We start from the raw sequence: 16,408 nt of genomic DNA on the forward strand, positions 1-16,408 counted from the left end.
ACAGAATAGGAAAAACAAGGGATCTTTTCAAGAAAATTAGAGATATCAAGGGAACATTTCATGCAAAGATGGGCTTGATAAAAGACAGAAATGGTATGGACCTAACAGAAGTAGAAGATATTAAGAAGAGGTGGCAAAAATACACAGAAGAACTGTACAAAAAAGATCTTCACGACGAAGATAATCACGATGGCATGATCACTCACCTGGAACCAGACATCTTGGAATGTGAAGTCAAGTGGGCCTTAGAGAGCATCACTACGAACAAAGCTAGTGGAGGTGATGGAATTCCAATTGAGCTCTTTCAAATCCTGAAAGATGATGCTGTGAAAGTGCTGCACTCAATATGCCAGCAGATTTGGAAAACTCAGCAATGGCCACAGGACTGGAAAAGGTCAGTCTTCATTCCAATCCCAAAGAAAGGGAATGCCAAAGAATGCTCAAACTACTGCACAATTGCACTCATCTCACATGCTAGTAAAGTCATGCTCAAAATTCTCCAAGCCAGGCTTCAGCAATATGTGAACCGTGAACTCCCAGATGTTCAAGCAGGTTTTAAAAAAGGCAGAGGCACCAGAGATCAAATTGCCAACATCCGCTGGATCATGGAGAAAGCAAGAGAGTTCCAGAAAAACATCTATGCCAAAGTCTTTGACTGTGTGGATCACAATACACCATGGAACATTCTGAAAGAGATGGGAATCCCAGACCATCTGACCTGCCTCTTGAGAAACCTATATGCAGGTCAGGAAGCAACAGTTAGAACTGGACATGGAACAACAGACTGGTTCCAAACAGGAAAAGGTGTACGTCAAGGTTGTATATTGTCACCCTGCTTATTTAACTTATATGCAGAGTACATCATGAGGAACGCTGGGCTGGAAGAAGCACAAGCTGGAATCAAGATTGCCAGGAGAAATATCAATAACCTCAGATATGCAGATGACACCACCCTTGTGGCAGAAAGTGAAGAGAAACACAAAAGCCTCTTGATGAAAGTGAAAGAGGAGAGTGAAAAGGTTGGCTTGAAGCTCAACATTCAGAAAACGAAGATCATGGCATCTGGTCCCATCACTTCATGGGAAATAGATGGGGAAACAGTGGAAACAGTATCAGACTTTATTTTTTTGGGCTCCAAAATCACTGCAGGTTCTGATTGCAGCCAGGAAATTAAAAGATACTTACTCCTTGGAAGGAAAGTTATGACCAACCTAAATAGCATATTAAAATGCAGAGACATTACTTTGCCAACCAAGGTCCGTCTAGTCAAGGCTATGGTTTTTCCCGTGGTCATGTATGGATGTGAGAGTTGGACTGTGAAGAAAGCTGATCGCCGAAGAATTGATGCTTTTGAACTGTGGTGCTGGAGAAGACTCTTGAGAGTCCCTTGTACTGCAAGGAGATCCAACCAGTCCATTCTAAAGGAGATCAATCCTGGGTGTTCATTGGAAGGACTGATGCTGAGGCTGAAACTTCAATACTTTGGCCACCTCATGCGACGAGTTGACTCACTGGAAAAGAGTCTAATGCTGGGAGGCATTGGGGGCCGGAGGAGATGGGGACAACAGAGAATGAGATGGCTGGATGGCATCACCAACTCGATGGACATGAGTTTGAGTGAACTCCAGGAGTTGGTGATGGACAGGGAGGCCTGGTGTGCTGTGATTCATAGGGTCGCAAAGAGTTGGAAACAACTGAGCGACTGAACTGAACTGAACTGAAAACATCATAAAATGATGAAGTGTAGACTGAGAGAAGAGGCAGTGAAGTGATAAAGACCAGTATGTATCACATAGATAGAAATGCTATATGTTATTTAACTACAACACTACCCTTATATTATGGGTCTGAATTTAGAGAGAAGCTCACTGAAATGGCACTGATGGTATGAGTGAGAAAGAGTGTTGAAATTTTCTGTTTGTTTTGGCTACCAATCCTCTGAATCTTACATATTTGGCAGGCCTTTCCACTTCAGCTACAAATTTAGTAATGATTTTATTTTTAACTGGACAGAGCATAGGCAATCGGCAGTCCTGGCCACGTACAGTATGAGTCAGTCATCCCCTGATGATCACCTCTTTCCTTCCTTAGTTCATAGGTTGCCGAAGCCCATGAACTTGGCTTTATTTTTGGGCACAAGAGAATGCAAGCTCTATAAGAACAGACATTCATTTTATTTTGGTTCATTTATCATTCTTAATGATAAGAATCCCAGATTCAGTGGACATGAACTTGGGCAAATTCTGGGAGATGGTGAGGGACAGGGAGGCCTGGTATACTGAAGTCTATAGGGTCGCAAAGAGTCGAACACAACTTGGGGACTGAATAATGATAAGAATGATTCAATACACACAATAAACACACAATGAATGTAAATTAGGAGAATAAAAAAAATGAACAATTGAGTATTGGACATAGGATACAGGGTCAAAGTCCCAGTACCACATTTCTCTAGTTAAAGAGCTAAAAACACACCATATAATACATTCTTTGCCTAGAAGAGAAGCAGTTTCATGCCATCCAGAACAAAGTATGATGATGTACAAATAGAGACCACAACAGTTTCCTTTCAAGACAGCCTATTAACCTTTGAACTGAAGCTCCAGTAAAGTTTCCACAAGTCCTAGAACCCATTAGTCAGCAGTTAGGAATAAATCAACTTGTGTTGCAATCTAGCAGCAATAGGTCAGGACCAGGAGATATTTGTTAAAGCAAGAATACACATATCTTCCTTGAGAGATCAAAATCCTTAATAAAACAATGTGGTAAGTGTCTTATTTTTTAATAAAGGCACGGAGCACAGGCTCCCATATCTGTTTGGTATTTACACCGTAAATGATGGGGTTGAGTGAGGGTGGGATAACCAAATAGAGGTTGGCAACAAGAATATGAATATAGCGAGGTATTTTGTGTCCAAATCGGTGTGTAAGGAAAGAGAAGACTGAGGGGATATAGAAAACACAGATGACCCCAATATGGGACCCACATGTGCTTAAGGCTTTTAGTCGTGCATCTTGGGATGTGAGACAGAAGACAGCCCAGAGAATATAAACATAGGAGATGCCAATAAGGACTAGATTTAGGACAAAGAAGGAAACAACAAAAAGTCCATATATACCATTAATTCGGATATTTCCACAGGACAGTTTTGCAATTCCCATGTGTTCACAGTAGGAATGAGGTATTATATAAGCCTGGCAAAATGGTAGGCGATAGACGAGATAGATCATGGGAAGTGTAAGCAGAATTGGACGAATTACAATGCACATGCTGATGCCAATGAGCACACGGGATGTCAAAATGGTCGTGTAGTGGAGTGGAGCACAAATAGCCACATAACGGTCAAAGGCCATCGCCAGTAAGACTTCAGCTTCCATTCCAGTAAAAGTATGGATCAGGAACATTTGGGCCACACAAGATCCAAAGTTAATCTCATGAGCATCAAACCAGAAGATACCCAGCATACGGGGTACTGAGGTTGTTGAAAGGGCCAAATCAATTGTTGAAAGGATGGCCAGGAAGTAGAACATGGGCTCCCGGAGGGTCTTCTCTGTCTTGATGACCAGCAGAATTGTGACATTGCCCAGTAAAACCACAAGGTAAACAGAGCAGAAAGGCAGGGAGATCCAGCCATGGACCTCTTCCAGACCTGGGATTCCAATGAGGAAAAACGTGGTTGGGTGAAAAATGCTCCTATTGTGATAAAACATCCTTCCAAGTCACAGAGTAGAAGAAGTTGTCATTCCTAGAAGGAGGAAGAAAAAAAGAAATTTCAGTAAGAACTGGTTATGAAAATGATTAGCTTAGTGTTTCAATATAATGTGAAATGAAAAATTTTGCTTTGGAAGGTCTGTTAATTCTTTTTCATATCCTAAATCACGCCATGCTCATTTGAATGGTACAGTCTCAAAATATGTAATCCTTATAAACATTTAATCCTATTTTTTAAAATCATCTAAGGTTTATCATCAAGCCCTGGGCAGAATAGAAAACATAAACCATAGCATGAAGTATGGAATAATTTAATATTCTCTATATTCTTTTTTGAAATCCATACTGAAGATGGACACATTGAAAACCAAAGATACACGTGTGAGAATGCAGACATACCCCAAAAAGAGATAGGCAGATGAGAAAGTAGTCATAGGCATGAATGCACACAACACTTCCATAATTAGAAAAAGCAGAATTTATCTAAAGATCTATTTATCATTTTGACATACAGAAAATTCCAAGATCAAACATAGTTTTCTGTAAAATGACAGAAGCAAAATATCAGAGACATATATTATCATAAGAAAAAAAAATACATTCTGAGATACCTGCCCAAGAACAGACTCAAGTGGACACATACCTCTGTACTTGAAAGATACCTGAAAGAAAGATAATAATAAAAAGATAATAAACTTCTGTAGGTTTTCATTGATGTATCTATTTTCTCAGTCATTTCATTTAATAGTGCTTCATTTTCGATTGTTATGAATATATTGGTTTCTAGTGGTATGTGGCAAATTCTGCATTCACTGTTCACTCTACATCAGCTCCTCTGAGAAAACCTGATTATTTTATTACTGCTTCAGAACTGGCATGTACTCTATTCACTCCTTCTGCCTGGCTAAGACATTGGAAGTGTGAGTAGAGTACAGCCTAAAAGGCTTTAGGTCTTTATGGATCTGCAGAAAGTATTTTTGAGCATCACAAAAAGCCTGGAACAACAAAATCTAATAGAAGAGAGAATTGCTTTTCATCATTGTCTAAAGGAAATAGAAGCACTTTTGCAATGCTTTCAAAATGATGAAGAAGCAATCAGGAGAAACCCCATAAATTCAAATAATGAAGCTAATAAACTTTCTCTGGGTTCCCAACTTGAGGCAGGGTGCTTCAAGTTCAGGATAAAGTAGCATAGACTCCTGTTTTAACCTTAGTATAACTCTATATTTCCATGGGAAATATATCAGGTTGAATGAATAAAATAAATGTTGTACACATTCTGAAGTTGGTGTGTGTGTTTATGAAAGAAAGAAAAAAAGAGAGATGGACAGATAGAGAACAGCTGTATTTTGCAATGCTCCTTTATGTATTTCTTTTAAAAAACTGAAACAGGTAATTGCCAGTGGCCCCTGTCAGGGTGCAGGTGAAGAGCAAACCTTCTGGACATTATGATGCCTGCTTTGGGTTCATCTCTGTAAATAAATGCTCAATAACATGCCACTGTTCACCTCAGATTTTCATCCTGCTTCATAAATGCATTTCATTCAATCCCTGTAACCTATTCCAGAATCAGAAATTTTACTTTATCAACCAACTAAATAACCATTCTTGTAAGTAGACTTTAAATGTCTTTGATCCTTTAGATATTTTTAAAGATGCCCAATCTCTATTTAAAAGTTGCAAAATTTCCCACCTGAAATGGATTACTGCATCAAGCATATCATTTCAAAGTAGTAGTTCTCAGCCACATTGGATGGATCATGCCTCTTTCATTTGAGGTCAGTAAACACCTAAATAAAAAGAAAATTCATGCATGATGCTTCATTTTTTCATAGAAAGAGAGACACATGATAAATATCAAACAGCAAAACTCTATGTCTTTTTTTTTCATACAGTCCAGAGAGAGAAGTTTTATATTAAGGTTGTAGCTGCTTATAGGTTTGGGAAAAATGAGTTAATTTAGCTTTCTCTTTTAAATCACGCTCTGAGATTAACTCCTCTGAGATTGCTGACAAAACGCTCAGACTATGATTTAGGAAAAGAGAAACCCAAGAGAAAGTAACATGGTTAGGGATTTATAGAAAGTTATGAATGTGGGATAAAAACACAGATATTATCATTTGTATATGCCATAAAGAGAAGTATTCATGTTCCTCTAGGCAAGATTCTGAGGTCAACTTCTATGGGTTGCTCTTTTCTAGACAAAATGGCACCTAATTCATATTCTAAGTTCAAACATAATAAGTTAGCATTGGAGACTCCATTTTCAGCCTTAGCTTTCCCTGTCTCCCTTCACTGACCAGGTATCTCAGTTCATTGAATGATTAGCTTTAGGGGTCTTTGGACCCACTATCCTCTGTCCATGATTGTTCCCCTTTTACAGTTATCATATATATGTCACAGAGGCCATAGAGACGAGTGGTCAAAATAGCCAATCCTGGGATTGATCTGACTCAGTTCAAATATTGGACTCCCCATGTAAGGCTATATCACCATGAGTGATTTACTAATTATCTTTATCTCTCAGTTTCCTCAAGTGGAAAATTAGGGATGATAATTGACCAATTTATCTTTTTGAAGATAAATTAAGTACTAGCTATCAGTATAATTCCTGGCATATTTTAAGTGGTTAATTAAAATAAAATTTAGCTCACAGCACCACCTTTGTAAACACTGGACCTATGTAAACTATACTGAGAAATCTCTTACACCACCAGTCTGTAACATTTGGTGAAAGTTCTCATTTATCGTAACATTTTTCCATTAGTGCTGACTCAAATGTACACATAGTTCTTATTCTGACTGGAATGTATTTGAGTGCAAAAATTGAATCTCTTTAGATTTAAGCAGATATCTTAGATAATATTTAAGAAAGAGCATAATCAGGTTTAAGATATAAAGCATAGACTACAAAGAATGAAGTTAAATGTTTCTTTTGACTCTTGTCTTTCAGTTATATCACACAAATCTTAAAGTTCAGTTCAGTTCAGTCGCTCAGTCGTGTCCAACTCTTTGCAACCCCATGAATCACAGCACACCAGGCCTCACTGTCCATCACCAACTCCCGGAGTTCATTCAAACTCATGTCCATCGAGTCGGTGATGCCATCCAGCCATCTCATGCTCTGTCGTCCCCTTCTCCTCCTGCCCCCAATCCCTCCCAGCATCAGAGTCTTTTCCAGTGAGTCAACTCTTTGCATGAGGTGGCCCAAGTATTGGAATTTCAGCTTTAGCATCAGTCCTTCCAATGAACACCCAGGACTGATCTCCTTTAGAATGGACTGGTTGGATGTCCTTGCAGTCCAAGGGACTCTCAAGAGTCTTCTCCAGCACCACAGTTCTTAAATCTCTGGAAATATAAAACTTCATACATCATATGAAGTGCAAACATATATGTGTATATGCATGTGCATACTTAAGTATATATATATGTCTACATATATATATATTCTAAAATACTTTCATATACATGTATTCAAATATGGAAATTTCTTGGAAATCATGGGCATGTAACCGATAAGTTTAGTAAGAGTTATTTTCAGAACAAAAGCCAAGAAACATTAGGTAAGGTCATACACCTTTTCTCTGAGGTTTTTATCCCATTGTTCCAGTTAGGACTGCTGCTGCTGCTGCTAAGTCACATTAGCCGTGTCCGACTCTGTGTGACCCCATAGACGGAAGCCCACCAGGCTCCCCCGTCCTTGGGATTCTCCAGGCAAGAACACTGGAGTGGGTTGCCATTTCCTTCTCCAATGTGTGAAAGTGAAAGTCTGACCCTTAGCGACCCCACAGACTGCAGCCTACCAGGCTCCTCCATCCATGGGATTTTCTAGGCAAGAGTACTGGAGTGACTTGCCATTGCCTTCTCCTTAATGTGTTACTAAGAGATAGTAAGTAAAAATTTACTGAGCGTGGCCCTTCCTATCAGAATAAGACCCAGTTTCCCCTATAGTCAGTCTCTCCCATCAGGAGGCTCCCATAAGCCTCTTATCCTTATCCTTCAGGGGGCAGATAGAATGAAAAACACAGTCACAGAAAATGAATCAAACTGATCACATGGACCATAGCCTTATCTAACTCAGTGAAATCATGATCCAAGCTGCATAGGGCCACCCAAGATGGACAGGCCATAGTGGAGAGTTCTGACAAAATGTGATCCACTGGAGAAGGTAATGGCAAACCACTTCAATATTCTTGCCTTCAGAACCCCATGAACAGTATGAAAAGGCAAAAACATATGACACTGAAAGATGAACTCCCCAGGTTGGTGGTGCCCAATATGCTATTGGAGAAGAGTGGAGAAATAACTCCAGAAAGAATGAAGAGCTGGAGCCAAAGCAAAAACACCCAGGTGTAAATATGACTGATGGTGGGAATAAAATCCAATGCCATAAATAACAATATTGTATAGGAACCTGGAATGTTAGGTCCATGAATCATGGTAAATTGGAAGTGATCAAGCCAGAGATGACAAGAGTGAACATTGAAATTTTAGGAATCAGTGAATTAAAATGGGTTTGAATGGGCAAACTTAATTAAGATGACAATTATATCTACTACTATGGGCAAGTATCCCTTAGAAGAAATGGAGTAAACATCCTAATCAACAAGATTCTGAAACGCAGTCCTTGGGTGCAATCTCATAAAGGACAGAATGATCTCTGTTCATTTCCAAGGCAAATCATTAAATATCACAGTAATCCTAGTCTGTGTCCCAACCACTAATGCTGAAGAAACTGAAGTTGAATGGTTCTATGGAGACCTATAAGACCTTCTTGAACTAACACCAAAAAATGATGTCCTTTTCATCATAGGTGACTGGAATGCAAAAGTAAGAAGTCAAGAGATACCTGGATTAATAGGCAAGTTTGGCCTTGGAGTACAAAATGAAGCAGGGCAAAGGCTAACAGAGATTTGCCAAGAGAACACACTGGTCATAGCAAACAACCTCTTCCAACAACAAAAGAGAAAACTCTACATATAGACATCACCAGACGGTCAATACCAAAATCAGATTGATTATATTCTTTGCAGCAGAAGATGGAGAAGCTCTATACAGTAAGCAAAAACAAGACTGGGAGCTGACTGTGGCTCAGATCATGAATGCCTTATAGCCAAATTCAGATTTAAATTAAAGAATATAGGGAAAACCACTAGACAATTCAGTTCAGTTCAGTCACTCAGTTGTGTCCGACTCTTTGTGACCCCATGAACTGCAGCACACCAGGCCTTCCTGTCCATCACCAACTCCCAGAGTTCACCGAAACCCATGTCCATCGAGTCGATGATGCCATCCAACCATCTCAGCCTCTGTTGTTCCCTTCTTCTCCTGCCCTCAGTCTTTCCCAGCATCAGGGTCTTCTCCAATGAGTCAGCTCTTCACATCAGGTGGCCAAAGTATCGGAGTTTCAGCCTCAACACAGTCCCTCCAATGAACACCCAAGACTGATCTCCTTTAGGATGGACTGGTTGGATCTCCTAGCATTCCAAGGGACTCTCAAGAGTCTTCTTCAACACCACAGTTCAAAAGCATCAATTCTTCTATGCTCAGACCATTCAGGTATGACCTAAATAAAATCCCTTAAGATTATAGAGTAGAAGTGAAAGATAGATTCAAGGGATTAGATCTGATAGACAGAGTGCCTGAAGAACTATGAACAAAGGTTCGTGACATTGTAGAGCAGGCAGTGATCAAGACATCCACAAGAAAAAGAAATGTAAAAAGGCAAAAAGGTTGTCTGAGGAGGCCTTACAAATTGAAAAGAATGCAGAGATCCAAAGAATAGGAAGGAGAGATAAGAAAGCCTTCCTCAGTGGTCAGTGCAAAGAAATAGAGGAGAAAAATAGAATGGAAATAACCAGAGATCTCTTCAAAAAAATTAGAGAAATCAAGGTGACATTTCATGCAAAGATGGGCTCAATAAAAGACAGAAATGGTATGGACCTAACAGAAGCAGAAGATATTAAGAAGAGATGGCAAGAATACCAAGAAGAACTATACAAAAAAGATCTTCATGACCCAGATAACCACGATGGTGTGATCACTCACCTAGAGCCAGACATCCTGGAATGCGAAGTCAAGGGGGTCTTAGGAAGCATCGATAAGAACAAAGCTAGTGGAGGTGATGGAATTCCAGCTGAGTTATTACAAAGATGATGCTGTTAAAGTGCTGCACTCAATGTGCCAGCAAATTTGGAAAATTCAGCAGTGGCTACAGGACTGGAAAAGGTCAATTTTCATTCCAATCCCAAAGAAAGGCAATGCCATAGAATGTTCAAACTACCACAAAATTGCACTCATCTCACACCCTAGCAAAGTGATGCTCAAAATTCTTTAAGCCAGGCTTCAACATCATGTGAACCAAGAACTTCAGGCATTCAAGCTGGATTTACAAATGGCAGAGAAACCAGAGATCAAATTGCAAACATCTATTGGAACATCGATTAAGCAGAGAATTCCAGAAAAACCATCTACTTATGCTTTATTGACTATGCCAAAGCCTCTGACTGTGTGGATCACAACAAACCAAATTGACAACCAGTGTCTGATCTAAATTGACAACAACCAGTGTCTTTCATTAACCATAGAGAACAGTGGTCTTTAAATAGGGTAGCCATGCTAACAGTGAGAGAGACCATGCATGGGTCCAGCTTTATGGACTATCATTCATCAAAGTTCATCCCTCTACTCCTGCCAGTGCTGAATACCCAAACCTTAGCCGGAGACCAGTAGCAAACCCCAATATGGCACCATCGTCCAAGAAGACCAACCATTTGGTGGCAATTTGGCTACATTAGACATTTATACTCTAAACAAGGAAGCATTCCATTTAGATTGGAAATATTTTCTGAGTATGAGTTTGACTTTTCTTCCCAGAGTCTCACTCATTATCCCAAGGACTATAGCATGCTCAATACATTGATACCCTGGAGAAGCCAGTAGGGGCTTCTTTCATAGCTCAGTCAGTAAAGAATCTGCAGGAGACCCACGTTTGATTCATGGGAGGGGAAAATCCTCCGGAGAAGGAAATGGCAACCCACTCCAGTATTCTCACCTGGAGAATCCCATAGAGAGAGAAGGCTGGCAGCTACAGTCCATGGGATTGCAAGAGCCAGACATGACTTAGACACTAAACCACAACCACCACCACCCTGGAGAAGGAAATGACAACCCTCTCCAGTATTCTTGCCTGGAGAATCCCATGGACAGAGGAACCTGGTGGACTTCAATCCATGGGGTTGCACAGAGTCGGACACAACTGAAGTGACTGAGCAGCAGCAATACATTGATATAGAATTTGCATAATATCATATAGAAACAAGGGACCCATTTTACAACAAGAGGTGTTCAGTGAGTTACAGCAGTGGACACATGTCCATGAGATGGCTTGATTATATCTTATACTATTAAGCTGGCAAACCAATGAAGTGATAGATTTACCTATTGTGTGTATGTCTTAGTTGTCAGCTTATAAATTGCTATCTACAATAATGCATAAACCATCCAGGATACAGTACACACTAAATTATCAATTATTCTAAAGAAAGAATATATGTGTCTGAGAAACAGAAGTGTAAATGTTTCCATTTGCTACCATCTTACTGTATATTTTATAGTTAATTTGTTCTTTTCCCATTTTTCCACTTTTCCTATATTTCTAATGAATAGTATTATGATTTAAAATAACCACTTATTTATTTATTACCTATTCTAGGGGAGATCAATCCTGGGTGTTCATTGGAAGGACTGATGCTAAAGCTGAAACTCCAATACTTTGGCCACTTTATGCCACGAGTTGACTCACTGGAAAAGACTCTGATGCTGGGAGGGATTGGGGGTGGGAGGAAATGGGGACGACAGAGAATGAGATGGCTGGATGGCATCACCGACTCGATGGACATGAGTTTGAGTGAACTCCAGGAGTTGGTGATGGACAAGGAGGCCTGGCGTGCTGTGATTCATGGGGTCGCAAAGAGTCGGACACGACTGAGGGACTGAACTGAACTGAACTGATACTTTGTTTAGCTGTATATATTAGTAACACCTTCAGAATTTTTAGTGTACATCTTTAGCTTGTCATTATCTACTTTCCTGTAATGTATCATTTTGCATATAGATTAAGAATTCTATTGACAGTAAAAAAAATAAGAATCTTATAAGAATATACTAATATTACCCACATTTTGGTCTTTTTGCTATTTTTGTCACATATTTTATTTCTACCTATGTAATTAATACCACAATGCATTATCTTTGCTGTTAAGTCATCCTTTAACATTATACTGCTGCTCTGTTTGAGTTAAATTGTTTCAGTTGCTAAATATATGATACTTTTACTTGGTCCTCATTTTTTAAAAATGTTTTTACTGAGTATAGCATTTTAGGGTGTTTGGTTGCTATTCCTGCTTTTTCTAGTACTAGGAAGATATAGCTCCACTGTCTTTTGGGTTGCATGATTTCTGGCAAGAAGGCTGTCTTCATTCTTATCTTTGTCTCTGTAAATTTGATGTCATTTTTCTGTCGGCTTTCAGAAGGTTCCACTGCTTTTAAGCAAATTGATTAGGATGTGCTTCTCTATAGTTTTATTCATATTCTTTTCCAGATTGTGTTTATTGAGCTTCTTGGATTGTGGACTTAGTTTTATTAAATTCAGGAAGCAAACTGTTGTTTATACTTTTTTTTCCCTGTTCTCTTCTCTTTTTAAACTTCCAGTTATGTGCATATATTAGACAGCGTGATGATCTCCAGTATTTCAAAGATGCTTAGTTCATTTTTGAGTCTATTCCCTCTCATTTAAATTCATTCAGTACACTTTTCATCTCTCCCATACTAATTTTCATTCTGGAACTTAAGTTTCATCTTTTAAAAGGTCATAGCTCTATTTAATATGTTAATGCTTTCCTTTACATTCTTGAATATAATGATCATATTTATATATTTTTTAATGTTATGGTCTGCTGCTGCTGCTGCTAAGTCACTTCAGTCGTGTCCGACTCTGTGTGACCCCATAGACGGAAGCCCACCAGGTTCCCCCGTGCCTGGGATTCTCCAGGCAAGAACACTGGAGTGGGTTGCCATTTCCTTCTCCAATGTTATGGTCTACTTATCCCATTATTAGTCTCATCTAGGCATATGTTTCTATGGATTGAGTCATCAGTATGGATTCTGCTATTACTCATCTTTCTTTGTATTTCTCGAAATATAAATTTTATCTTTATTTTTATGTGTAATAAAATTACATATCAACAGTTTAATTCTTTCAAGACTTTTCTTTATACAAGGTTAGAAATAACCAAGACATTTTTTAATTAAGGGATAATTTGCCCCATTGCTAAGGCAACAAACTTCTGAATATACAAACGGATGTTCTGTGTATTACAAAGTTTCTCTACTCTGGCTATGAGAATACAAACTCTTCTCAGTCATATAGAAAGTTTAAAAAATCATTCCATCTACTTCTTTCTGATGGCTTTTTCCCAGTCTCAGTAGTTCCATCACAAACATACAATGATCAATACACAACTGAAGACCTCTGAAGAGTGTCCTATGGATCACATATCTGTCTTTGTGAAACTTTCTGCTCTCTGTTACTCTGCCTCATAATTCAGGGAGACCACCAGACTCTATTAGGGTTCTCCTCACTTCAAGACTCAATAAATTTCCAATAAATAAACTAGGGCAATCACCAGGCTCAACTCATTTTTCCCCCTTCTCTTAGAAATCACTCTTTGTTACCTTTTACCCTACTTCTTAGAATTATTCTTTCATACACTTTCCATGTTTTCTGTTGCTGTTTAAAGTGAGGGACTATGTCTGATCTTTGTTGCTGCATCACAGCAATGAAGAGAAATTGGATGTTTATTTTGTGTATAATTATTTGATTCATTATTTTAATCCCAAATTATAATCTGAATGTGTGGGTGAACACACTCTAAAACCATTAATGTTCCAGATTTAGTCTCATTCCCTTGATCTCAGAGGAATGAATGCCTGTTTTGATATTTCAACTTTTTATATGTCAACCTTGAGTGAGTAATCATGGCCTATATGTTTATCTCAACAGTAGAAGGTGAAGAGGAACTAAAAAGCCTCTTGATGAAAGTGAAAGAGGAGAGTGAAAAGGTTGGCTTGAAGCTCAACATTCAGAAAACTAAGATCATGGCATCTGGTCCCATCACTTCATGGGAAATAGATGGGGAAACAGTGGAAACAGTGTCAGACTTTGTTTTTTGGGGCTCCAAAATCACTGCAGATTCTGATTGCAGCCAGGAAATTAAAAGACGCTTACTCCTTGGAAGGAAATTATGACCAACCTAGATAGTATATTAAAAAGCAGAGACATTACTTTGCCAACCAAGATCCGTCTAGTCAAGGCTATGGTTTTTCCCATGGTCATGTATGGATGTGGGAGTTGGACTGTGAAGAAAGCTGATCACTGAAGAATCGATGCTTTTGAACTGTGGTGTTGGAGAAGACTCTTGAGAGTCCCTTGGACTGCAAGGAGATCCAATCAGTCCATTCTAGAGGAGATCGATCCTGGGTGTTCATTGGAAGGACTGATGCTAAAGCTGGAACTCCAATACTTTGGCCACCTCATGCGACGAGTTGACTCACTGGAAAAGATTCTGATGCTGGGAGGGACTGGGGGCGGGAGGAGATGGGGACAACAGAGAATGAGATGGCTGGATGGCATCACAACTCGATGGATATGAGTTTGAATGAACTCCGGGAGTTGGTGATGGACAGGGAGGCCTGGTGTGCTGTGATTCATAGGGTCGCAAAGAGTCGGACACAACTCAACGACTGAACTGAACTGAAGAGTAGAAAGTGAGCATGATTCTAATAGCTATACAAGGGAATAACTGAAGAGCAAACTAAGGTGTGAGCAAAGGAAAAAAAGTCAGTTACAGTGATGATATTTGGCAGAATAAAGATTGGGTTTGGTAAGGTCTTTAAAATTTCAGGCCCAATACATGCCAACTGTAGATTATTAAAACAAACAAAAGTTTGCACAAAATTCTGGCACTTGACAAAGGAATAACTAATCATGGACTAAAATGAATGATAACCACAGTTGAGTCTTTGGATTAAAAGATTTCAATTGATTTTTATTTTTAAAAACTGTAAAACATATTTTATATCAGTTTGCTTTATATCAATATGTTTTATATCAGTTATATTAAAATCTTCATAACATATTTGTAAAGGATCTTCATATAATGCTAGAATATAATGAGAGCAAGGATAAAATCCCAAATTTACCAAGAAAAAAAAAATCTGGAAATAGAATAAAAATTAGGGAATTCTCCAAAATCACATATCTAACATGTTGCAGAGTTAAGATTCCAATGGAGAAAATCTTCCTTCAAATCAATGTTAACTGATGAAAGTGGGATGTTTTCTAAAGCCTCTTTCTTTGCCTAAACATGTGAAAAATTCCTAGACGAATCTGCTTGGTCCTGACACTGTAGATAATGGGATTAAGTACTGGTGGGAGAAGCAGGTAAATATCCGCCATGAGAATATGGACTGTGGGAGGCAAGTGTTTCCCAAAGCGATGGACCATGCATACGCCAATTAGAGGGACAAAGAAGATAAGTACCACACATACATGGGATAAACAAGTATTGAGTGCCTTTAGTCATTCTTCATGAGATGCAATCCCAAGAATAGCATGGAGAATTAGGACATAGGAGAGGAGTATGAGAACTGCGTCTGTGCCCAATGTGATAATGACCACACACAACCCATAGATGTTGTTGACACTGGTATCAGAACAGGATAATTTAAGAATATCCTGATGCAGGCAAAAAGGGTGGCTGAGGACATTAGAATGGCAGTAATGGTAGCGCCTTAGTAATAGGGGTGTAGGCATCACTACTCCTGCACTTCATATCAAACAGCCTAGGCCTATCTTTCCAATGACCTCATTAGTGAGGATGCTTGAGTAGTGCAAGGGACGATAGATAGCCACGAAGCGGTCAAAAGCTATGGCCAGCAGCGCTGAAGACTCCAAGAATGTGAATGTGTGGATGAAGAAGAGCTGAGCAAAGCAAGCCCCTATTTGAATCTCCAGGGCTTCCCACCATAACACAGCTAATATTGTAGGGAGTGTAGACATGGACATGCCCAGGTCAGCTATTGCCAAGAAGGACAACAAATAATACATGGGCTGGTGGAGTGAGGGCTCGTTCCACACAACAGAGAGGATGGTGATGTTGGCTATAAATGCCACCAGGTATGCAAGACATAATGGAATTGAGAGCCAACCATGAGCAGACTTTAGTCCATGGAAACCACCTAAGAGGAAGATGGTTTCCCTATCATTACTGTTATTCCAGACCACCATGGTGGTCATTCAGAAGCCCTTTAGGTGTAAGAGATGAGAGAGTCAGAGTTGACAAAGTCACAGTTCAGTTCAGTTCAGTCGCTCAGTCGTGTCTGACTCTCCGCGACCCCATGAATCACAGCACGCCAGGCCTCCCTGTCCATCACCAACTCCCGGAGTTCACTCAAACTCATGTCCACAGAGTCGGTGATGCCATCCAGCCATCTCATTCTCGGTCGTCCCCTTCTCCTCCCGCCCCCAACCTTTCCCAGAATCAGAGTCTTTTCCAGTGAGTCAACTTGTCACATGAGGTGGCCAAAGTATTGCAGTTTCAGCTTTAGCATCAGTCCCTCCAATGAACATCCAGGA

The 16,408-nt window shown here is 39.5% G+C and overlaps 1 protein-coding gene and 1 pseudogene across 1 annotated transcript; both read right to left on the reverse strand.

Moving 5' to 3' along the window:
• Positions 1-2,774: 2,774 nt before the first annotated feature.
• LOC129553963 (olfactory receptor 52J3) lies at positions 2,775-3,710 on the reverse strand. Its single transcript, XM_055422632.2, has one exon. The coding sequence runs from the start codon at positions 3,708-3,710 to the stop codon at positions 2,775-2,777; it is 936 nt and encodes a 311-aa protein (XP_055278607.2).
• Positions 3,711-15,112: 11,402 nt separating this feature from the next.
• Positions 15,113-16,060, reverse strand: LOC129553964 (olfactory receptor 51L1-like; annotated as a pseudogene).
• Positions 16,061-16,408: the final 348 nt, after the last annotated feature.

Source organism: Moschus berezovskii, chromosome 14, assembly GCF_049115385.1.
Source record: "Moschus berezovskii isolate FMDL1 chromosome 14, NW_MosBer_1.0, whole genome shotgun sequence".
Lineage (NCBI taxonomy): Eukaryota > Metazoa > Chordata > Mammalia > Artiodactyla > Moschidae > Moschus > Moschus berezovskii.